This window comes from Epinephelus moara, chromosome 4 (assembly GCF_006386435.1).
Source record: "Epinephelus moara isolate mb chromosome 4, YSFRI_EMoa_1.0, whole genome shotgun sequence".
Taxonomy (NCBI): Eukaryota; Metazoa; Chordata; class Actinopteri; order Perciformes; family Serranidae; genus Epinephelus; species Epinephelus moara.
The window spans coordinates 8,577,823-8,603,623 of NC_065509.1; the positions used below are offsets into that span (position 1 = coordinate 8,577,823).

At 40.3% G+C, this 25,801-nt stretch overlaps 1 protein-coding gene across 2 annotated transcripts in view; it reads right to left on the reverse strand.

Moving 5' to 3' along the window:
• The window catches only part of zgc:66433 (uncharacterized protein LOC321250 homolog), a 71,932-nt gene that overhangs the window by 32,872 nt on the left and 13,259 nt on the right, over positions 1-25,801 (reverse strand). The window contains exon 1 of one of the 2 annotated variants that reach the window (XM_050042125.1): positions 23,509-24,159. The exons of the other annotated variant lie outside the window; for it this stretch is intronic. Coding sequence (XP_049898082.1) covers positions 23,509-23,543 — 35 coding nt within the window. The 5' untranslated portion in view covers positions 23,544-24,159. Of the gene's footprint in view, positions 1-23,508; positions 24,160-25,801 lie in introns of those variants that run through there. 2 annotated transcript variants of the gene reach the window in all.

Genomic DNA, 25,801 nt, shown 5'->3' on the forward strand with positions numbered 1-25,801 from the left:
TAAAAATGGCTAAAATACGACCGATCGCTGTGGCTCCCCCTGTGGCCGAATGTTGTTGGGTTTTTTTTCTAATTTTTGGTATGACTAAGTCATGGTATGGTATGCTGTACATAATCACGGAAACTGTCAGTGTGTCATTCTGTCAGTCAGTCAATCTGTCTGTCCCATGTTTTTTTCTACTCACTGACGTGGTCAATCTATGTGAAACTGCACATTGAGGACTGGCATAGGTAGAAGGTGACAAAGCTACCAATGGGTATGGACTAGTCAGTCTTTAATTTAGAATTTGGTAAATCTTAAGGGCTTGTCCTCAAGACATCCTGCAGTGTTCATAACAGGTAAGATTTATTAACCTAATTCATCAGAGACTCTGTGAAATTCTGCAACAAGTAAAAGAGGCTCAACTCAACACATAACAAGGCTAGTGTATTTGGTGATTTAGGAAAGGTCGGTATGTGGGTCTCTGCCAATTTAAGCCACACAAATTGTCTTTGTCTCGGAGCTGGAACGTGAAAAAAAATAAAATCTGATGCTCAGACATTGTCCTGTGATGGAGGTAGCTGAATCAATTTACAGAACTGTAAATTTTTCATTAAGATGTGGCTTTGTTTGGGTGGGAGGCACAGACTGTTTATGAAGATGGACGACAGATAGGACATATGCCAAAATAAAGATCAAAGTACAGATCAAATAAACCTTTCCTAAAGATGGTTTCAGTAATTTATCACGCTGATGTTCGTATAAGTGTTATAAGTTTTTCTGATAAGTTTTGTTTAAATTAGTTATTTGATGCTGTAAAAGGGATTTGATGTCATGATTGACAGCTGTGTGTGCCAATCGGTGCACTCGATATCAATGGTGCTGCTCGCAATTGGGTCGAATGACAGTTTAGATGGTAACTGGACATCGGAGAGATCACTACTGCACAGACTCTGGCTCCAAATGACATCACCAAGATAGCAGCAGTCGTATCCGGGATATTTTGGCTTTATTTTTGTACAGTGGGGGTAATAGGAGACCCATGGTCTATCTTTATATACAGTCTATGGGCCAGATTAAAAAATCAGAGTACATGTCAAATAAATTTTCCCAAAGGTGGTTTCTGTCATTCAAGGTAGTTCTTGTCACAGTAATGTATGTTCAAGTGTTCATTTTACTGAAAGGTTTTGCTAAAATTAGACATTTGATGTATAAAAAGGGGGGTTAACGTCGTGATTGACAGCTGTGTGTGCCAATCGGTGTGGTGACTATCAATGGTGCTGTTTGCAATTGCTCAGACGGGTGTATGGGTGGGAAATTGATACTGTGGAGACAGAGCTGGCACCCCAGATGGCAGCGGCCGTATCCAGCATATCTTGGCTTCATTTTTGTACAGCGGGAGGAAGTGGAGATGCATACAGTCATTTGGTTGATAAAAGAGCAAGAGACAGAAGCTGTAAGTGGGTGTGTCAAAGCAAAAGGTATGAATTAAGTAATCCGCACACAAAAACAATTAAATCGAGAGCACAACATTGTTTATCATTTCCACCATGACACCTGCTGGGCTCTGTAATTTTGTGTCTGTATTTATCTTAATCTGTCTCTATCTTCTTATATTGGTCATATGCCTACCTGACCACTTGCAATGTAATCAGGCTCGCTGGATTACAATGTGATTAAAGTCCCGTTTGGGTGTGTCGTGACTGCCAGTAAAAGTGGCTTGGCATGGGCAGGTGACAAAATCTGAAATCACACAGGGCTAAGGATCACTGTCGTCTGTAACAAGCCAATGCCTTATAAAATCATTTCAAAACCCATTGGATGGACTCCTAATTACATCAACTGTGATCTATCACTTCACTCCTTAAAAGCTGAACGTGTGTAGTGTGTCTGAAATTGTTGAGACAAACTTCAATTTGCTATTTAAACTTAAGCTGTTACGTTACACTTCAGTCCAATCTCCACTCCAGTCCCTCACTGTAATCCAAACAGTCTCAACAGAGGCATCTCAGCTATGTTTCCAATGTTCTGCTCTGCTCTGCCATCCACTTCTGTCAGCTGAAACCATCACGTCTAGGCACCAGTAGGTGCCCAGCAACCCCTAACACAAACTCAAACAGATATGAAATCACATTACAAACTGATATCTTGTTATTGCTCAGACTGTGCAGCAGCATGGAGGTCATTACACTGCTACGTGAGCCTTTACTACACGAGTCACGGATATTAGAGGTTAGCAACGGATACATTTCAAAATTATAACATTATAATTTCATAAGTGATTATAATCGCAAACCTCCAGTCTTAAATCACTCAGTCACTTGACTTTATTTCACAGGACTATGAATGAGCCTTGTCCAGCAGACAGGAAGTTGGAGGTCATGTGATAGTGCAGCTCCAGCATGTTGAACCAATTAGCTGCTGTCTCACATAGAAGGATCATTAGTTTTACATGACTCCCTATTCTAGTCTCCAATCTTATTAGCTGTGCACTTTACAGTAAGATTTCCTGTGCAGTTTGGCAGGAAGCTGAATCATTACTGATACACTTTCAGAGAACTGATATCTCAGTAAAAAATGTGGCTATGTCGGCATTCATTTGGTCATTTTCACAGAATCTATGGAGACGTCATGAGGATAGGATCAGGGAGGGGAGAGAGGAGAAGGTTTTCTTGAGCCAAACTTTTCATTTATAATAAACGACATTGAGCTGAAAAACCATCCAGCTCCCAAAAGCTGTGATGGGATACTATAAAGCAATACAGATGTGCAATACAGCAACTACACCAAAACCTGCCTGCCTTGTTTTTCACTGATATGGGTGACAGAATTTTTATTCACATTGGTTGATCTGTAGACCGCTTTGGAAATATCTCAACAACTACTGGATCGATTGCTATGAAATTTTTTACAGATACTCATGGTCTCCACAGGATACATCCTAATGATTTTGGTGATCCCCTGACTTTTCCTCCAGCGCCACCAATGATGTTGTTTTATTGAGGTGTTAAGAAAAATCAGTCATTCATGTTCTCCTATGAATGAACTGCAATAATTTGGGGAGCCTCTGACTGTTTCTCTCACACCATCATTCTAATTTGTCCAATACTTGACAAATGACTAAATATTTAGAAAGCTTATGCCATTTCCATCCAGTAGTGCCGAGTTCAAAATAGAGAGTGGTATGCCGCTCATATTCTATCGGCACATGCCGTTTTTTAACAGCAGGTGCCACTCGAAAGTGCTAAGCCACTGTCAGACTGTCACACCAGTACTGCCCCCTGATATGCAACTTTAATGCCAATGAGTATGGCAAAAGTACTGCTGTAAATGCATATTTTTTTCTGTCTTTACTGACAATATAGCACAATAGAGCACCGTTGCTAAAGGAATGTATCTCTCTAACATCTCTCTCGTCTAGTCTGTCGTTGGGATGTGTGATGCTTTTGAATTGATAATTAAGTAATTTCATGTAGACATATTCTTGCTGATGTTCCCAAAGCTAACACTAGAGCTAGCCTTAGCTAATATTGCTATTGTTAGCATAGCCACTGTGGCCAGTCTTTTGTGAAATCCTCCATAAAATTAGCTAAAATTATTTTACATCTTAAGATATTTGTTTTGCTTGTATAATACAGAGAAAAGAATCTGTCTCTAAGCAGAGCACTCACTGGTTATACCAGCTGTAAAGTTACAATGATCTAGCATTTTGAAATCAATGTAACTGTATGCTCCACATGTCACATAACTGATGACTGTGGGATGAAGTCAACCTGCTAGTAAGGCAATGCAGATCAGAAGCTCCTAAAGTACTTTGGAAACTCCATCCACTGATGAAGACCATGTGATATGGTTGACAGCTCCAGAAGATAACAAGTCGACCTTGATTTGGGATTTTTTCATCATGATACTAAAATGTGTTTGAATAGGGCAGATAAATTATTGTCATTTCTTCAAGTCCTTATTAGAAAGTTTACAAGACAGCTGTGTTTTCCATATTTGCTGTTAGTGTGGACAGGCTCTTTCTCTCCATTAAGACAGCGGCTGGAAAGCGTCTTGTCAACTGTGTTTACAGTGAGTTTGTATTATAGAAACAGATGGAACATTCCAGAGGGTTTGTTGACATGCTCAAGGGCTTTCGTCAGTATTACCATCACATCAACATAAGCTATTATCATCATCTTAACCCTTGTTGAAGTCATGAGAACCATCATCGTCACCACCTTTATCTTCCTTATCATCTGCAGCAGAAACACAAAACAACTGAACTGAACTAAACAGTTTGTAATATCACTTCTTTGATTAACCATTAACAGAGGTATTTACATTGTTTTGATGTTTGCATTATTGCCTCTTTTGGGCCTAAACGAAGATGCACGCTGATGTTGCTGTTGTAAGCTGATAAGCTGATAGTGCTGGACTGATCCATTTCCTGTCGTGCGACCACAGGAAGACACTACAGCGCATGCACGCGTGCACGCACGCACACACACACACACACACACACACACACACACACACAGGTTCAAGAGCCTTAATAACATCTCTAAGAAACACATACTGACACACAGAAACAAACACAGATAAAAACAGACAATCATACAATATGTTGTCTATGATATGAACTCAGGAAACAATGAAGTGCCGGGGAGAGAAGAGAAACCTGTGTGAACACCCAATAACACCACCACAGGACTACGTGTTCTATCGATGGGTGAGAAAACTAAATAGAATAGGAAAAGTCTGAAGTAATGACGTTTTAAAATGCACTCTTGTAGCCTATTTGAGAACAAAAACATTAAACCTCTATACAAGTCTAAAAACATTGTTGAGAAGTTTGTTGAGATATTTTTCTGTAAAATGCAACGTATGACAGCCTAATGAAGAAAATTCTAAATGTCATGGGAGGCTATCCCATGAATTAATCAGTGGAAATAGCTGATAATTAATCAGCTGATACATATGCTCCGGCTACTGTAAATGAATAGTTCAATTGTGGAAAACAGTATTATTTTTGTTCTTTGTGAGAATTAGATGAGATGATCAATGCCACTTTCATGTCTGTGCCTTAAGTATGAAGCTGAAGCTAGGAGACAGCTAGCATAAGTTAGCATAAGACTGGATGCAGGGGGAAACAGCTAACATTAGCCTGGCTCCCTCTAAAGTTAAAACTCTAAAGTTCATTAATTAAAGGGACAGTTATTACCAAAGTCAAAATTACATATTTTTCCTCTTGCCTGTAGTACTATTTATCAATCTAGATTGTTTTGGTGTGAGCTGCCGAGTGTTACAGATATCAGCTATAGAGATGTCTGACTTCTGTCCAATATAATGTAACTAGATCAGGTTGTGGTGTCTAAAGTGCCAAAAAAACATGGAAGTGTGCATTTAAATATGGAAGAGAGAATGGCGTTCTCCTTTGCTGAGCTGTATCGTTGGCTAGATCTGTGGTGCTAGGTTAGCTAGCAGTAGATGCACGCTTCCTTCTGTGTGGTGATACAGTTGTGTAGTGGTGGTGTAGTTCAGTAGATAGTTCCTTCATGAAACTACTCACAACAAGGTCTGTGCATTATCTTGGGTCATGATTTCTGGAAAAAAACATTGCTGTTGAGCTTTATAAATGCAAGGAGTTAAATTAGCACCATCTAATTCAATTACATTGGAGAGAAGACAGACATCTCTACGGCACTCTGCAACTCACACCAAAACCATCTGCACTACAGATACAGATTTTGGGAATGACTGTCCCTTTATTTTTTTATGGCTACCCCATATCTTTATTCCATACATAAAAAGGAAAGTTAAAACAAGTTGTTTTATGAGTTCTGTAGCTATTTTAACAATTTAATGCTAGCTAAGCTAGGCTACAAAAAGCTAATCAACTCCTGGCTCTTGGTCCTGAGCCTACTTAACACACAGATATGAATGTGATCTCAATCTTGTCATCTAATTCTCAGCAAGAAAGCGAAAAAGCATATTTCCCACAATGCATAGTCCTTAAGTCAAGTCGAAGGACGGTTTCATGGCTAAGTATCAAGTTTAAGGTCAGAGGGTCAGGGGTCAAAATGACTGACCTGCGCCCACTTCCAAAGCTGGCTCCCCATGGTGACATCCTCCGCTTCATCTAAGAAGAAGGATGGAAGGATAACGCAGGGAGGAGAGGGAGGAGGAAAACAGCAAGACAGGCCAAAAGATAGATTTGACAAGAGAGAAACAAAAAGACAGGGGAAGAGAATTATAGATGAGAGGATGAGTAAAGAAAATAAATAAAGAGCATGGGGGAGTGAAAAAAGGCAAGAGTGAAGGAAGACAGTGAGAAAACAGAGGAGACGGGGACAAACACAAGACAGAGGGAGGGATGGGGTCAAAGAGAGGGGTTGTGGGAAAGAGCAGCTTGAGAGGAAAGAGGAGTCAGTTAGATAAACAGACGAATATTAAGGAGAAGAGAGGGACAAAAGAGAAAACAGACTTACAGTAAACACAGAGGCCTGCCTGTGTAAAGCAGCGGCGTGGTCGTCAACCAAAGATAGTTAGAAGCCCTTAGTAAAAGTATTCTCTCACTCACACAATCAAGTAAACAAGGCTTGAAATTGGCTTAGCAACAATAAACTCAGGTAGAGAAGAGAAGATGGATCAAGTATAAATAATTATGGTGCAGTGGTCATATTTTCCGACGAACCTCCCCATAAACTATGGCACTTTTGGGAGATATTTTTTCTATCAACATTTAAATGTAAGGGGACAAACTGGTTTCTGAATAGAGTGCTGCAGGAATGAGTCCTAAAATCTGGCAGGGAGTTAGCATTTTAGCGTTCCTGGTTCCTTTGTCTTGAAGTCAATGGGTTTTTTGAATCAGTTTTGGTTAATCTGTGGTTAACAAGACCCTAAAGGGATGCTTCACCAATTTTAAACCAGCTTTGTATCATAACAATGTGGGTAGTATATGTAAATGAACTGTGGTAAACTTCTCTCCATCTAACCACTGCCGAGATATCACCCCTCCTTGGCGAGACTCTGCCGAATGATGCAAACGATGTAATCTGGAGGAGTTTCACTCTCCAAGGCTGTTGCTTGAGCTCCAGGCCATATTTCCATATTTTATTGTCTATCACTCATGTCGTCACCATGGACACAAAGAGTCTAGAAACAGATCAAGAGACAGACCAGCCTCTGTCTGAGGTTGTAGTCAGTGCTTGTTGTGCTCTATATTGAGTGAGACTTTGCCAGGTAGTGACAACCACAAAATTAAGAATGATCATATTTCAACACAAACAATTCCAATCCTGATTACAATGCAGCTACAACTGAGGTTGCAACCTGCACTATATACGACAACACATCCAGTGGTCCATCCAGTGGCAACAGGCTCCGACTACAGCCTAGTATGTTACAAAGCTCCACAGCACACACGATGCACCCTAACATGTACAGTAAGTAGAAAAAGAAAAGAAAGAAAGAAAAGCCCTTTTCAGACCTGCACCCCTTTACGTGAATCTGATGGCAATTTCACATGTTGGTCTTATGTTTGAATAGGCATCCTAGTCACACTTATGTAAGAGTCACAATGGCAAACCCAAACCCTAAGTCTGCCCTAGTAAAATTTCAATGTCACTTACTGCATGGCACAAGTCTGAATTAAATGCCGTCAGGTTAACATCAAGGCTGCAGCAGCAAAAGGTAAAACACCCACAGAAAGAGTTTAAATGTGCGTTTTGTAATGCTGTCTGCTCCTAACATCTCAGTCTTCATCTCTTGTGCACAGTTGAAGATCAGTCTATAAAAACTACATATCCTGTGTCTGAAAAGGGTGTTAGTGACAGTCTTAGAGTCCATATTACACATTTTACAGCTGTGTTAACCAAATATAATGCAGAAACTAAATCAAGAAATAAAACATAATTTAATGGTGTAACATGTAAGAGAGGGTGTGGAAACCTTATAAAACATGCAAAGAGTCTTTTCTCATAACACTGGTTCTATATTTCACAGACCAGCTAAACATTTATCAAGCTGGAGCTCCCTCTTTACTTTATATTCTCATATTCAAGAGCAAGTGACATAATTTTGTAGATATGAGCTTTTTTTCCAAAATGCAAAACCACAACAGCAAACTTGGAGCCTAATTAATAATCACTTATTTTTGTGGCTATTGAAACAATTGTTTTCTCTCAGGGCACTTTTACATTATACAGTTTTTAATGTCCACTTTGCATACACAACATTTTTCTGGCAGCTGTTTATTCAGTTGCTTTTACTTGAGATATTTCTGCAGCATTGCATTGCAAGCAGTGTAGACACTCTCAGGCACATTATTATCTTTATTTGGAAGCTCAGAGGTGTGTGTGTCTGTGCATGAGAGAGAAAAAGAGTGCATATTGAACTCATTACATAACAATGGATTAGAGTAGAGGTATTCGGATCAGTAGGGGGTCTGCCTTTATTAGACACATGAAATAACCTCATTAACGCCCACACACAGTGAGCACGCACACTCACACACTCAGTGAAGATAGACATGTCCATATTTGTCCTTGACTTTATATCAGTGCTGAAATTAGGCTACACAATAACAAGTTAAGACATTCACCTCAGTGCCACACCATTTGCGTGTCCAGTTGATGTAGACAGAACAGAGTCCAAATCCACCATGACTGGACTGAACAGTGTCCAGGTCTACTCAGTGAAAACAACCCTCATCTAGGAACCAGTGATTAGCAGGGCCGAAAATAAAAATTGAATGATGGGTAGAAATTCTGAGCTCTTTCATTGTAGATGACTATAACTTTACCCAAAAGGTTTCTGTCCTTCTGACGTAAAGCAAATCCAATCTAGTTCAGCCTTAATCCCTCAATGGAACCAGTCACTAGACTCAGAGCGCCACAGGCTTATGATGCTGACTAATTGGCTCTTGTCAGCACCAACATGCGGATGTCTGATGTGATGTCTGACTGTGACGAACTGAAGATCCCCCAGTGGTACAGATTCATGATTCAAAAAATAAGCTTTTAATACGATTAATAAACCCATTCATGTTTCTAAAATGAGTCCTCTGTATACAGGCATATCTTCTCTATCTAAAAGAAATAATCTTGTAACATATAGTAGGTCCTATATTGGACTTTGAGCGTCTACAACACAAATCCACTCTGCTCCAGTCCTAATCCTTCTCTACCACCAGCACTAAACTCTGCTAATATGGACCTGATTACATTACTACAGCAATTAGAGACCACAGAGCAAGAGACTTACAATGAATCAGCAGCAGAGGCAGAGCTTAGACAAGGACAAATGTACTGTGTACATGATTTTAACTGAGATATTTTGACACTGTTGAATAAAACACCATTATAAGTAATCTGACATCTACTGCTGCAGAATTTCACTGGCTATAGCTGCAACTAGGTCAAGAAAGCCCTGTAATTCTTTTTCCCTTAGATAACCTGATTACAGTAACGATTTTCCATTAGGCTCTAGCAGAACAAACCCCTTAGCTGTGTGGCTGCACACAGTAAAAGCAGAGCTAAACCTCAGTCATGTGAGATCAGTTACAGCGAACATTGTTTATGAATGAAATTCTGTTTTCTGTCCTACAATCCAGCCCCTGAAGTAGGGCTACTAATATACTGTACATGCTGTCAGTGTGGGGTTTAAGTGCTTTACAGAATCTAGCGCTATTAAGTATTATTAAGTGTTTTACTCAAAAATTATTTTTAAATTTTCATGCATTATGTCTTGAGAACAACACACACAAATTAGAATTACCGCCTCATGGTTGTATGCCCCTGCCAACCAGTGATGTTGCAGTTTACAGTGCGAAACATGTTGTCTTCGCTTAGAGCAGTGGTTTTCAACCAGGGGTCCACTGAAACCCAGAGGTCTCTGAGAGAGTTCTAGGGGATCGCCAGTATTATGCTTACTATTCATTTCACTATTGAAGGTAGCCAAATGTGAGTAGAAGTCATAAGAGTGACTATTCTGATCATAGGTTTCACTCCCTCCGTGGTTATCTCCTCAACCGCAATTAACAACTACAGAATTCTGGTCTTAGTCATGTCTAAAAACCCATTATCTTTTCAGATGGTCTATACTGAAGCAAAATCATAACAAATGAGGGTCTGTGACCTCGTGTGTATACATTTAGAGGTCCCAGACACAACCTATTTTTTCAGACGAATACAGAGGACTGATAGACATGGTGCAACAACAGTTACATGGAGCTCAAAATCAGCAAAACCAATGAGCTTGCAATGGACTGCCAGAGGAGCACGATAGAACACAAAGTTGTAGCCCTAACAGTAGATACCGCTTTAAATATGGATGTTCCTGCAAAGAAGCTACATATTACAAAACATGGATGCTTCAAAGACATATTCAACTCAGCAGTACAGAAGATCTTACACAGTCAGCACAGTTTCACGGTGGATACCCATTAGTGTCACCAATTCAGTATCTGACCAGATTCCTCCCATTCTGTTTCTGAGTTATGTCAATGAGTAATGGCCAGGGAAAGGAATTTTTTGCCTATGTGAATTATTTTGTCACAATTACCAAAAACATGTTTGTTGAGGTTACAGTGATCTTAACCTTTGACCTTTAAACACAAAAAATTAATAAGTTTGTCCTTGAGGCCAAGTGGACATTTGTGCCAAAGAAATTTCCTTTGGTCATTCTTGAGATACCATGCTTACAAATAGGGAATGGACATGAGGTCACAGTGACCTTGACCTTTGACCACCAAACTGTAATCTGTTCGTCTGTGAGTCCAAGTGGACCATTGTGCCAGATGTAATGAAATTCTCTCCAAGCATCTCTGAGTTATTTGAATTGACAAGAATGAGACTGACATGAGGTTTCACCTTTGATCGCAAAAGTCTGATCAGTCCATCATTGAGTCCAAGAGAATGTTTGTGCCAAATTTGAAAACATCCCCTCAAGGCATTCCTGAGATATTAAATTCATAAGAATGAAACAAACAGACGGACTGACCGACCAGCAACCTAAAACCACAATGCCTCAGGTCACGGCTGGCGACAGCAAGGAGGCATAAAAAATCTAAAAAGATGAGGATGTTTGAGGAGATGATCACTCTGATGTTTCCCTGTGTGGGACAAACTAATCTGGACTGTTCAAACTCTGGCCACAATATTTAGTCTGGTATATCAGTAGCAAGGATCACCATCAATATTTCACTGCAAGGAATCCTTGTGGGAAACCTATAAAAACCAGTCAAAGACCTATTTTTAGGTTCTTGGCCAGAGAACTCAAGAATCTATCCCTTAGTTTGAGGCACAAAAACAAGCCCTTAACTTGAGTCCCAGCAGAGGGAGAGGAGATGAGAGGCTGAGCCGAGGCAGTGCAGATGAATTGGCCACGGTAATATGATGTTAGTGGGTCTATGATGAGCCGCAAGCCTTCAATTTCCACAGAGTGAGAAAGAGAGAGATGCAGAAAAGAACGATTTGCGAGGGAGGAGAAGGATTTTTCCAGTCAGCTGAAATGATAAACTTGGCTGACTGGGATGAGCCACCGAGTACAGATTTAGCTTTAGACAGACATGTTGTATATACAGACATAAGCAGCGTGCATGCCAACTTCAAAGTGTGTACACAACATAAAGTATGTGCCATAAGCACTATAGGTACATTGTACATTTTAACATTTTCATATGTTTAAAACAACCTGAGATTCTGTTTACATGCTGGAATAACACAGATATGTTATAGAAAATTATGACATTTTAGACTCATATCAGACCAATGACCTGGGCTGGATCTCACCTCTGATCCCTAGTTACTCATGCTATGAATCATGATAAGCCCACTGATGGCATCCACTTTGACAAACCTTTAAAGTTCTGCTTAGAATTCCCTCATTTGCCAGTCGCTTTGCTTTAAACGAGACACAATTATTCCGTCAAATCGGAGATGGACCAAAGCTTTCTTACAAACAGCTGGAATGAGTTTCAGAAACAACTGGCAAACCAAGATCTATTTCAGGACTGAGGGCACATCTGGACTTCCTCTGCATAGCCTACATCTGTGACTGAAAATAATCAAATGTTGTTTGTTTGTTATTTTGCTTTGTGTATGGCACATATTGTAATCTGATATGAGTGTACAAAGGTGAGTCACCAACCAAACACATCAACTTTTAAAAAGACAGCATTTAATTCCATTTTCTAATACAGTGAGTGGGTATTTGCAAACTAAGACAGAAACCTTCTGAAACTTTCAGAAGACAGCAAATATACCTTTACCCTAAATTAATAACAGTAAAATATCACACTCAAAGGGGGAGCGCTGCCTATTTTCTACAGCCGAGTGAACTTTTTTTGGGCCATTTTGCCTTTAATGGACAGGACAGGTAAGCGTGAAGGGGGGAAAGAGAGAGGGGGGATGACATGCAGCAAAGGGCCACAGGCTGGATTCGAACCCGGGTCGCTGCAGCAACAGCCATGCCTGCTCTACCCACGCCCCAACTCTGTCTTGTTTTGATCAAAAACAAAAAGATCCAGAATGAGAGCATCATCCTGAGCTGATCAGGTAATATTAGCTGCTGTGTACCTCAGATGCTAATGTGGCATCTTTGTCTAAGTCAAGGACTTGAGATTTCTACTCAAGAGAATAGCTTGACATTTTGGGAAATGCACTTGTTTGCTTTCTTGCCAAGCGTTAGATGTGAATATTGAAACAACTATGTCTACTCACTACATATGAAGCTAGAGGCAACAAGACAGTAGCTTAGCTCTGTGGCTTTGCCCACAGAACATCCAAGGATTCATTGATTTTCCATTACATCTTTTTTGTTTACAAAACCCAAAATGTAAAATCAATGGTGTTACAGAGAGTTAATTGGGGGAACTATTTATTGGCTCATCAACTCAGTCTTTGAGCTAAGCTAAGCTAAGCTAAGCTAAGCTAAGCTAACGTCCTGTTGGTTCTAACTACATAGTCCATGAAGAGACATTGAAGTTGTCATTAATAACGTCATTTAACTCTTGGCAAGAAGACAAATATTTTCCACGAGGTACGCCATAGTTCTTACTGAATCTATCATTCTGTGATGGCCTATTGATGGTAATGAAAGGTGAACAGTGATACTCAACTTATGGCCTACAGAGTGCTCGGTGGCCCATCAACCATTTTCTAATTCACAGTGAAAATTAATTGATTCAAACTGGATTTATTTTTTTTTACTTTGACTGTAAATAAGCTGCCAGATTACATTAAAAAAAACAAAATATGATCACTATGATCACATTTTGAAAGCATCTTCTCGTGAGGATAGGGTTGGTGGGGTTGAGGCCACTGATTCTATAAGAAGCCTGTAATGTAGTGAAAAAATTCTCTCACGAAGATTTAATGTCTTTACAAATTAACCTAGGAAGCCTCCTCATTACCAAGACACAACATAAATAGCCTACTTAAAAGCACCATGCTCACACACAGCTATGACATAATAACTTTTCTGTGCTTTGGAAAGGTTTTTCAAAGATTAAACCCCCATGGCTTTAAAATATACAACACAAAGGGTAATAAGTGACTTTGTTTATACCTGGAGGTTACCTGTCAACAGTTTTACAGATGTTTCTTGTACAATGGGGGTCTATTGGGAAAATGCGTTATGGGCTGCACAGCAATTTCTGTTGCAATACCGCAAGTGGCCACTGGAAAAAATTGGAAGCAAGGCTGAGAAGTGGTGCCTTATCTAGTTCTCTACTACATCTATGGGAACAGCACGTAAAAAAGGCAGCATCCTCACCGGATAAACATCTTTCACCCTCGCATTACTCTCTCTCCAGATGTTAGAGAGCTTTTACATGACTCTTGTTATTGTCTGACCCATCTCCATTACTTGAAGGAGCACAATTTGAGCCAAAGGGCCATAAAAGGATATGAGAAATATATAAAGAATGTGGCCAGATAACACAGCTCCACACCAACATTTCTTTGTTCCCTCCTCCCCTCTTATTCTTTTTTTTTGCCTCCAGTCTCATAATCTCACCATCCCTCCTCTGTCTTTCTTTGTCTTTTCCTCTCTCTGTCGTCCAACTGCACATACCTAACTGGGAACATGGCCTTTAAAACCGCGGTATTTCCTCTTGACCCATTCAACCATTCAACGCCTGCATAGTCAGCAGGATACGGTGACTACGAAGGAAATTATTCATTACATTTCACTCCTGAGCTCTGAAAAATGTCACTGTTACTTTGACTTTCCCATGCTTAAAAATGCAATAAAGATTTGAGAAAGAAACAATACTCAGTAGTGTTAGTATTAACTGTTAGTGTCCAAGACCTCCCAAGTGCAATAATAACTGCAGGGGTCAGAATAAATAATACTGCTTAAAAGACAGTTTTGGGGGAAAACACACTCTTTGTCAACCAGCTGACCTGCATAAAAGTGTTTCTGGTACCAAAAAGAGTAAAAAAAAATGTATGTACTGTTGAAATGTTTCCATCGACAATCTGCCAGTAGAAACGTTTCCAGACAATGTCATCATCAGTTATACGAAGGGCTGGACCCGAATACTCAGACTTCTGTCAGTTGGGTAGGTATTCATTTTTTGTTGTTTTTTTAATTTTGGGATTTGAATATTCTTTCAAAGGGGATTTTTTTTTTTTAATATTCCTTTTTTAAAAATAAATAAATAAATTACAGTAATAATATAATATAATGAAGAAATTATAAATAAATATTCAGTGTTTCCCATATAGTGATTTATTTGTGTTGGCCCATCAGAATACCAACATAAGCCTATTATTAAAAATAGTTAAAAAAAAAAAAATTGCAGCATTTTGTTTTGCTCAGCCCCTTCCCAGCTCTCTCTATTACTCTGTTTATCGTACTGTAAATAGGGTTGCAATGGTTCAAGATTTTCTCACAGAGTTTTCTTTTACCTTTAAATAGCATTTTGACTGATTTCTAGGGCTGACCTGAATGCGTCAAATCTTTGATCGCTACCCTGGTAATCAATGTCCAAATCAGTATTCAAATGCTCCATTTTTCTATACTGTTACACCAAATATCCCAAATAACCTATAAATCAAGAAATAGTTATCCAACATAATTCATTATGCATCAACATTAATCATTAGTTATACTTGGACAAAGACATTTACACTTAGTGATAGGCCAACTTTTGTGACCCCCAGTCTGACCTCCTGTGATAGGCTTACAAATTCGCTAGTAAGTTGTTGAATAAGCCAAGCATCTGGAATAGTTTCAAAATGTACAAAGATCCAAAAAGTGTGCCAGATATGCCAAAGGAACCTGGCATATCACAAATCTACAACCAGCTTGGCAAACCACCTGAATACTGTCAGTAACAGCATGGCTGTCTTGCAAATTATTCTTTTTTCTTGGTGCTTGAAAACTATGACTCACTGGGATTTACCAGTAAGTGTTTTCCAGAATTTATTTTGTCAAATTAACAACTTTGTTTCTGCTTCTCTATTTCTAAACTGGACAGATGAACTCTGGAACAGTGTTACACCACCTGAAAATTCTCAGCCAGCTTTAGATTTAAAATGATTGTTGAAAACAACATTACTGTCCAAATAACTCTAAAATGCCTTTTACTCCTGAGGGTTGTTTACAATTTATAAACCATTCTTTTGGGTTTGGGGTTTCTCTCGTCTTCCAGCTCTCCTCTGCCACATTCTCCGCTCCATCTCCTCCTGTTTGAAATGGGGCTGTGCTCTTAGCAACAAGCCTTACATGGACTCAAGACAGAAACTGACCAAACACTCATCAGTCACTGCACAGTCTACATTCATTTACAGCTGCATCACCATTCCTGCTCAACAAACTCGGCTTACTGTGGTTACATAATGGCTGTTGGACCAGGGAAACACTGGGAAAGATAGGGCCTGGTGAGGAAATGAGAAAACACACTTGTCCTCAGCTTTAAGACTCATCTACTGACACTCCGGAGCTCTATACCAGTGGTGGGCTAAATCTAAACCTGTGCATTTTTTGCAAAAACTAAATCAAGACTTTGTCTAAAGGGCAAAAACAGCTTGTGCTCTGCTGGCTATGGACTGAAATATTCAAGCTTGTAACATCAGGGGTCGTGGCTAACAGTCTTTGCAAAGCCTTGTACCTTTCTTGTTATACCTGCATTCCATGCTTGTGCAGCACATTTACCATTTTACAGGGACCACTCAAATATCCTAATAATCTTTTAAACAGTGGGTTTCTGATTAAAAGTAGGCTTCTCATTTTTAGCAACTGTCAATTTTGTCGGCTGAAACTGTCGCTGGCAGACTTAATCAGCTGTAGGAAGCTAGGAAATTAAGCTAACGGCAAGTTGACTGAAAACTCTGAAGTAACCAGGCCCTCCGGAAGTGCAGCGGGCTTTGAAGCCAATTTTTACAGTTGCCAAACAGTAGTAGTGCAATTTACGAGGTCCATCACATGATGCCATTGGCCCCAAAAGGCTTCCCATAGACTTACATTGTAAAAGAGATGTCTCTAAATCAGTTGATAAATCTTTCTGAGCATCACAGCCCCTGAAAAATGACTCCTTCCACTATCAGGATTTGATCCATTCAGTTCAATAACGTTTGGAAAGTCTGGAAGAGCTACAAGATTAAGTAGCTGGCTCGGCCAGCATAAGTCTCTAGTGCTTTTACTCTATTAGCCAAACAATGCGGAAGCAGCGCCGATCAACTGAGTAATTTTGGCTTCATGTGCTACTGAGTAACTTTCATAAGGCCCGTTTCCACTGAAGAAGCTCCTGGTACTATTTGGGGGGCAGGAACTACTACAGGAACGTCCCCTCGCTCGGCCCTCTCAACCGCCATGTCTCCGCTGAGAGAGCGGAGTAGGAGGAAGGTTCCTGTAAAGTTACCGGGCTCTGGATGTGATGTAATTGTTGCGCGACCATTTTGACCGGGACGACGTAGTGGCGTAGGGACGCTGTTAGCTGTTAGCCGATAGCGGTATCTGTAATAACTCACTAAACTCACAAAGTGGCCCATGAAAAAAATATTTTTTCCAGCGGATGTCTTAGTTACAACATGATTGAGCTAACTGGAGTAGTTTCATGTCATTTCCGACAATGGGAGGCTTTTAACAGATGACGTCCTGATGTTAGCTTTGCTGCTGCTGTAGGGTTGGGCGATATGTTAAAAATTTCCAACGGGCCACCGTCAGCCCATCAACCGGCGGTTGCCAATATATTCGGCAGTTGTGTGTGTGGCGGAGAAAAAAAAAAGAGGGGGAATGTTGCATTCATGTGATGTCGGAAAGAATCAAAAAATGACTTTCAGAATGGGATAATTCACATGAACGCCACCTCATGTCAGAAAAACAACTCGGCAACTCGGATCTCCCGACACCACATGAATGCAGCAAAAAAATGCAGCGTGCTTTGCGAGCCCACTCATGTCCAACATGGCACGGAAATATCTGTGCATACCGGCAACAAGCACGCCATCAGAGAGGGTGTTTAGCACGGCTGGTAACATTGTTAACCATATGCGCACTTTGCTTAAGCCAGATAAGGTTAACATGCTCGTTTTCCTCTCCAAAAACATGTAAAACACTGTGTTTTTGAGTTAAAGACAGCGCAAAGGGACTTTATTATTTTATGTGATTTTTGCACTTTATTTTTCCATTGTTCTTCGTTTAGCCTATATTTATTATTATTTGTATTTATTTATTCAAGCAATAAGCCTACGAGAGGCTTTTAGAACAGCTATAACAGCTTAAGTTTTTTTTGCCACGTCCGCAACGGCATTATTATAAAGACAGCGCAAAGGGAGTGGACATCATTATTTTATGTGATTGTGTGATTTTTGCACTTTATTTTTCCAATGTCCTTCGTTTATATTTACTTATTTGTTATCATAGGCTACTGTTACTGTGTAACTTTTGTGGACCGACCAACTGTTTATTCTGTTTGAATAAATTTACCTGTGCCTTATCCTCTGCCTGTGGTCTTTAATGTCAAAATTAATTAATTGAAATTTTACTGAAACATACAGCCTATAGGCTATACTCTTATTCATTAAAAAAAAAAATCACCTTGAGATCTTTGCTGAGTAATAAGCTGTAAAGACGGGCTGAAGACGACTGTCCGACACCATTTTAAAAAGAGTCTGACGGCTGCAGAAGGACGCATTCGCTCACAGCCTGTAAATCAGCAAACAGGTGGGAGATAGGGATAACATACCTGTCCTACTATAACGATCGGGGTGCACAACTGCACATCTTTTTTGATGTAGTTCTCAAATATGGTTTATGAAATAACGTTACGGCCGGGTTCCACCGGCTGCAAACGTAAGCGTCACGTCAAGCGTCTTGTTTACCGCTTGCTGAGCCATGATAGTTAAAGCATTTTCCACCTAAGTTATTACATATATTTGAGTTATCTACAAGTTTACTGTACTGTTTGTCATCTACTCGCTTTCAAATGTCCGCCACGGACATTTACACAATGTCACGGATAAACATGGGTAAATGCATGGAAAAAAAATCATCACATATCACCTCTGATAATGGTTTATTTAAAAACACATTGTGCTCGTTTAGGACACTATTTCATGTAGTTTTTATCTGCTGGAAGGTCGCGTAGGGGAGTGTAGTGCGACAAAAATAGAAGAGCATCCTAAAATAGAGAGTTGTCGCGCAGCAGACTAATTATGGACTATATGTACCGAGTTTAATTCTGTGGAGACAGACCATTAATTTAGCAAAATAAAATGACAAAAACTGCCCAAAAAAATCGCCAAAAATGAAACCAACCGTAATGGACTCAGCCAATGGGCGATATATTCGTCCAGTCGCCCAAGCCTATGCTGCTGTTAGCTGTCCCTGTCAGCTGCAGCCACTGATGCTTTCTAGACATCGTGATTTCCCAAAACTGAATAAATACCACACATAGCAACACAAAACTGCTTTGCTAGCTCAATCATATTGTAACTAAGATATCCGCCGGGAAAAATATGTTTTTCACGGACCGGTTATTGAGTTTGTTTACATGGCGGTGGAAGCTATATGAACGAGCTAACCCTCGTCTGCTGAGTTTTAAAAATGCCGGCTATTTTGTTGCTTTCTGTTGACGTCACATTCCGCCTTGAGTATATCCAATCAGCACCAAGTAACCCCCAAGCCCCAGCCAGGAGTCTTTCGGGGCCGTTCTGAGTACCTACTCCGAGGCAGGGACTTGTTTAGCCCCTGTAAAAGTCCCAGAACTCTGTCCTTCGGGGGTGGTTCCTGCAGTGGAGACACGCACCAACGGCCCCGGCCCCGTAAATTTACCGCGAAGTTCCTGCAGTGGAAACAGGCCTATAGGAATGAACGGGGTCCTGCCTCCAGCGCTGTATCCAGGTCTCTTTATACAGCCACTTAAGTAACGCTACATTAGTGTTACGACTGTAACTAAGTACACTATAGCCAGGCAGGGCACACTAGTAGTTTTGTTACATAAAACAGAAGACACACTGCTTCACCACTTCCTTACACTTTTGCTAGATTTTTTTTGATTTTGGAAAGGCTAAATAAAATACACCCATGCTTATCCTATTTGCATTTAACTGCCATGTAGCACTGTTGCTAAAAATCTTCCCTGATGCAATATAGTCACTATCTCAACGTGAAGCAGCCAGGACAAGAAAGGATTATAAATCAAACACCCCTGGACATTGCCACTGTTTAGCAGTCTGTTATTGCTGGTCATTCGAGGGTGCAGGTAACTGCCGGTCTTGCTACCTATTGTAACAGCAGGGGCAACATATATATCAAAAGTATCAGATATCTTGAGGACCACTGAACTCTATTATCTGAAATTATTAAAGTCCACACTGCGCCAACTCACACACAGAAAAGCAATGAGTTTGCCATGTTACATCACTTTGCTGACTTTAGAATAAGGTTCTGTTTAAAATGTTTCAGGACATGGACCAGCAGTATCTTAAAGAGAAGCTGGGATTGTAAACTGATGATGTGGGACAGCTCTGTCCAGCCCTGAGTAAGCTTGCTGCCATTGGGCTAACAATACCAATTTTCAGTGTGAGCAGGAATTCACCACAAACTGGGTAATCAGTAATCAGCACTGGGCGATTTGTCTGAATAGGACAGCATCTGGGTCTGGATGGAGAGGAATGGTGGGTTGACAAAGGGGGACACATTTGGGTCATTTTGTAAACAAGTGGAATGACGTCCCTTATAAAATCGCCTACTGACAATCAGATTCATTTTTTACTTCCCCCAGATCTCCACCCCACTGGCCCCACACCTACTAATCAATCAAGTGATTGTTATTTTATCTGCAGGGGAGAACATCTGCCTGTATGTATGCGTCTCAACATTAATTGGCCCACTGCATGCGACTTTCCTTATCGCACAGCTTTAGGCCCTGTCCACATGTACACAGATATTTTTGTAAACAGATATTTTCCTTTATGTTAAGGCCTCTCGTCCACAGACAAACTGAGTTTAGGTCACTAAAACACCTTCTAAGGTGTAGATTGTTTAAAACTCTGGTAACCTTTTGTTTGTGTGGACTTAAAAAAACATAGAGTGTTTGGGAAACAATGTCCTCAATTAATGCATGCCCATTGTTGCTTTGTGTAACACTAGAAACAACAGCAGCGGCATTCAACTGGTTCACTAATATTTTGTTAGCACTGCTTGGTCTAATAATTACTTTACACCGTAACCTAGCATTGCTACATCACTTCATGGATAAATGGAGGTATTTGCTGAACCAGCTGTTTTTGCTCCACCTAAGCACCCACAGTTTAAAGTCCACCAGAAATTACAGTTGTGGATCAGACCCAATCAAAACCTGCAGATAGTGGGACACTTTAAAGAGTGGGATTGTTGTTGATGAGGATTGGAAGGAAAACTTTTGCATGTCCAGAGACTCACTCGCATATTTGAGTAAGCTCCTTCATCCTTATACTGAACGGGAATCAACGATAAATATTAGTTACCTGGCTGTAACTCCAGTTCTATGAATATGTGCTTAGCTCTCTAACCAATAGCGAAGCCTGTTAGAGGTCAGAGCACATACAAAATAGAAATGTAGTTACCTGGCTGTAACTCCAGTTTGATTAGTATGTACGTAGTCCTCTAACTACAAGCCCAGCTGGCCCCAATCCCATGTGGCTGAGATTCCAAAGGGAGTCAAGCCGTGGGGGTGAGGGGTTTATATAGGGGAAGGGCACTAGTTGCCCACTACCTTCTGATTGGCCAGTGAGTAAAAAAGATCATTTTCATGGTGCCAAGGCGGTGCTTCGGAGGGATAAACCAATAGCAAAGCAATTGAGGGGGCGGAGCACATACAGTACAGAATGTGATGTTCAGTACATGTTTTGAAAACAGTTAACGCTAACCTGTACACTTTGCTACCTTTGTGACGATAGGAACTTCTGAAGACAGCTGAAGCTGGAGAGAGCTTGGAGACGTTTTTGGGTTTTAGTATGGACAGAGATACTTTGTAGAATGAAGTTCATGAGGACAGAATTACTCTTTAAAAGAAAGGGGAAAGATATCGGTTTCAAAAAATATCTGTGTATGTGTCAAATTGAGCTATTTTTCAGATGCCAAAGAGGATCATTTTTTGGCATACTTTTAAGCTGACATGATTTAATTTGATTCAGTGTCATTTGTACTGCATGTTTAATTTAAGTGTACATTTTGATAAGCCTCAAAATCTTAAACTTAATCTGGCATCTACAACCGTGTAAATACGTGTCTAAAGCCCCTCTTGTGTCAGTGGAGGTGCTAAATATCTTTTGACGGTGCAAAATAAAACTCACGCGCTTCAGCACCGCTACTGGAAATATCCAAAGGGACACACTGATCCTCCAAACTGTACATATACTGTGTATTGCTCTCACTAGATCCCCACATCAATACAGCAAGTTGTGAAATCTTAAGCTCAACAGGGCTGCTTTACCCTGCTTAAGAGGTTAGATCACTAGGCAGTGGATGTTTTAGTAAACTGTAGATCTGAACATGCTTGAACAAGATTTATGCTGCTTTCACGTGGGAGTGTGTTTATTGTGCAAGTCAACTTGAACAAAGTGTTGTGGTTCTCACGACTTTGTAAGTGAACATTTCCTGATAGCTCTGAGATCACAAGTTGTGACAGGCTAGCAAAAATGGCTTTTTTTTTTTTTTTGGGTTTGTCTTTTTCAACAGTGTGCTAAGGACTTAAACCACCTACACGCCAAGCATATGATGTACTCTGCTTCCTGTGTTGAAAATGCGTCTTCATGAGTTCAGTTTAAACGGCACAATCAGTCTTGAGTTTATCTGCATACTGACAGTTTGTAGTAAGAGGCGATTCAAGTTAATCTTCGTTTCAGTATGAATCTATTCCAGGAGAACACAATCGTGGTTCTTTAGCTGAATCTGTGTGTAGCTGTCTCGCAGCTCATCCCCACTCCTTATTCACTCTCTCTCTGTGTCACACACACAAACAAAATGTTTGTCTAAGTCGACTCTGCTGAGTGGGCCATAAAAGCTTGTATTGTTGTCACGTCATGAGTCTGAAAGGCCAAAGACAAAGAAAGTGGAAGGGGGTATCAGTGTGCCCAACACCACATCTCAGCTCTGCTACAAGAAAAGCTACTTTACTATAGTCAAAAAGCTAAAAGCACTCATTATCCTAACCCTCTGTGGTCTGATCACACTGCCAAGCCCACTCCTATATATAGCCAGTCAAAGCATTAAAACCACTACCATCAGCTACAAGAGAAAACATGTACTCAAATTTAAATGAGGAAAGAGTCTAATACATCCCAAAGCTATTAACTATCAAGTCGTCAGTTGAGCAACAGTATGACTGATACTGCATCAGAGACAATTTACAGGAAATCATCCACCTGATTCTCTTCCATAAAACCAAAAAACAAAAGCACGTTTGGTGCTGGGATTTTCTAATTAGTCATTCACTTCCAGGGTAAAATCAGGCTCTTCAGTCCATCAGCTCTGAGTCATACAGTTGACTGTCAGCACCAACTACAAGCCATCAATTGTCTCGGTAAACAAAGAGAAACAAAAGTTTGATTAGACAGCTGCAACAAAAGACAGTGTCAACTCTGGGGAAAAAACCCAACATGATAATTAAAATCCACGCACAGCGAGAAAATATTTTTCTGTCAGCAGTTGGATTGCTTTGTGGTCAGCATGTTTGGCCACTTGTGAAAAAAATCCAGTAGCAGAGTTTGTGACTGTTGACACATGCTCTGTTGTTTAGTATTATAAGCAGCCCATTAAGATATATGTATTGAAAATGACAAATCCCTTTAAAGAGCCAACTGTCGCCCACACCCAATGACACACGATATTGTACATGAGTTGAGATGAGTAATATTATGTTGGCAGGTGTTATGTCAAACAAGATTTTGCAATCTCAGGAGATATTTTATGGTTGATTTTGTAATACATTGTGATTCAGTGAGTTGGGTGGTACAACGGCATTGAGCATCACAATATCATTTCATCATTATCATTTACTGCTAATATATGTGATTAAAATGCAATGGCATTATAACAAAAGAGACTTACTTCCTGCTCTTGAAGCATCCATACATCCCAGCCATGATGAACAACTGAAGCGAGGCAAAGATTCTTTCCTAAAATGAAACACTTTCTCCCTGTTTGCAGAATAAATGTTTTTTCCTGGTTTGTCCAAGTCAAATCATCCAACGCCCTGTGCAGTTGTCCCACATCAGACTCCCTTTTCTTCCTGAAAACCGACGACTTCTCTCTTTGCAGCAGAGAAGATGCCACTCCACAAGAGAAGATCGCTCCCTCTTCCAGGTCAAACCATCCTCTGAGGTTCCTCCCCCCTTTGAGCTCTACTACAGTCAAATTTCGTACAGAGCTCCCTTCTCCAAACTTTGGCAGCAGAGCCACAACAGCAAGCCAATCCTAACCACTCCAGTACTCACATACAACGGCAGCCAAAGGATTATAACAGGATCAGAATATCACACAGGAAGCACTGAATTATGGGAAGAAAGTTTGAAAAACAAGAATGTCCTTTTCAAATGAATCAGGAATGTCTTTAAAAAATAAGAAAAAGGCTTTTCATGAAGAATCGCGTCTCACAGAAGTAAAATACAAACTCATGGAGTGGTACAATGAGCTCAAGAGAAAAACAATTGACTAAATGACTGACTGAGTGGCTGCTGCATGCCTCACTCCTCTCCTCCTGGTCACCACGGCTAGTAATGCAGCAGAGGGAGGGCTGGAGGAGGGAAGATAAAGAGGGTGGAGTTAGGGAGGAGGCAAGTGTGAACAAGAGACTGCCCCTCATGTCCTTATTCTCTTTGTCTCTCCACTGTTTAGTTATCCACAAAATTGTATCTTCGGTAAAATGACCAACAGTAAGACTTTATTTCTCTGATGAATAACTGGGTTTAAATAGATGCATTGATTGGATAACGTTGAAGACAAGATGAAATGAAAAGTACCCGGTCCCCGTCATATTGTGCACCTAATTAACAATATATGCCAAAAAACCCATAATTGATCTCTCCCTGACAGACAGATGCAGTTGACATTTATGGGAACGCCCACAAAAGACTGCATCCTTCAACGCTGAGGGGGGACACACAGCATTCACTACCATTCTGAAGAGTTACTGTGTGGCTTTCTACACATCAAATAAATGTAGAAATCAAGAGTTAAAGGGTATTTTTTCAACCCGGGACTCTATTTTATTAATAGGAACATTTTTTGAAATGGATCCAGTTTTAAGTGAGAGTAGCCTGGCTGCAATTTAAACACTCTCGGTTCATCTTTCCACTGTTTTAGTAATCACCAACTCTGGGCTGGTTGAAATAAACTGTGAATTCTCCCAATCAGATGTAAAAATATGCTGGCTCTTCACAGACTAAACTGATTGTTTATTTAAATGGAGTATGGTGGGTTAGATGATGGCAATTTTGGGGCAGTTTCTGATCAAACAAAAAGATCTAACGCTTTATCCATACAGTTGTTTAACCCCTGGTAAAAAAACAGCCTACAAGGACCTGTAGTTCTTGAGTCTGCATTTAACATTATCCCAACGTAATAACGTTAAAGCGAATTGTCAAAACATAGGCTAATGGCATTGAGCAACGTTAGCGCTGCTAAACTGTCTCAAAACATCAATGGAATTCACTAAAACCTGCCAGTCTATTACTTCATAGTGTTAATGGCTGTTGGGTACCGATTTTATAGTGAGTTTAATTAATCAAATCTATAGTAGTAATAGTGTCTCTTATGTGTGTAGAAAAAACATGCTTTCCCAGCATTTACAGGCTGGCCTGGGGGTCATCCCTATGTTCCCCGGGTACTATGTTCCCCCCTATGTTCTGCAACCGGAGAACATAGGACCCTTTTTCCGAAAAAGGGTCCTATGTTCTCCGTTTTTCCGAAAAAGGGTCCTATGTTCTCCGTTTTTCCGAAAAAGGGTCCTATGTTCCCCCCCTGAAACGCGAAAGAAAAATGCACTTACATTAAACTATGTGGGAAAATGTTGAATTAAATCAGGGAAGCCCCGCATAGGCTATTTGTTGCAGAATTCGGCAATTATAGTGGAGAAAATGAGCCCTTTCTAAATATATGTGACTCTTGGGGAGCGTTGTCTGCGCCTTTGGACATTGAATCACGCGATCACATGAGGTAAGTGCATTTTTCTTTCATCTTTAGGGGGGAACATCGGACCCGGGGAACACAGGACCCTTTTCCGGAAAAAGGGTCCTATGTTTCCCTATATTATAGGGAAACATAGGACCCGGGAAACATAGGTACGGTCCCTTGGTCTGCAAATGACAGTGTAGAAATTAAAGTTGTTTTCTTTATGTTGGCA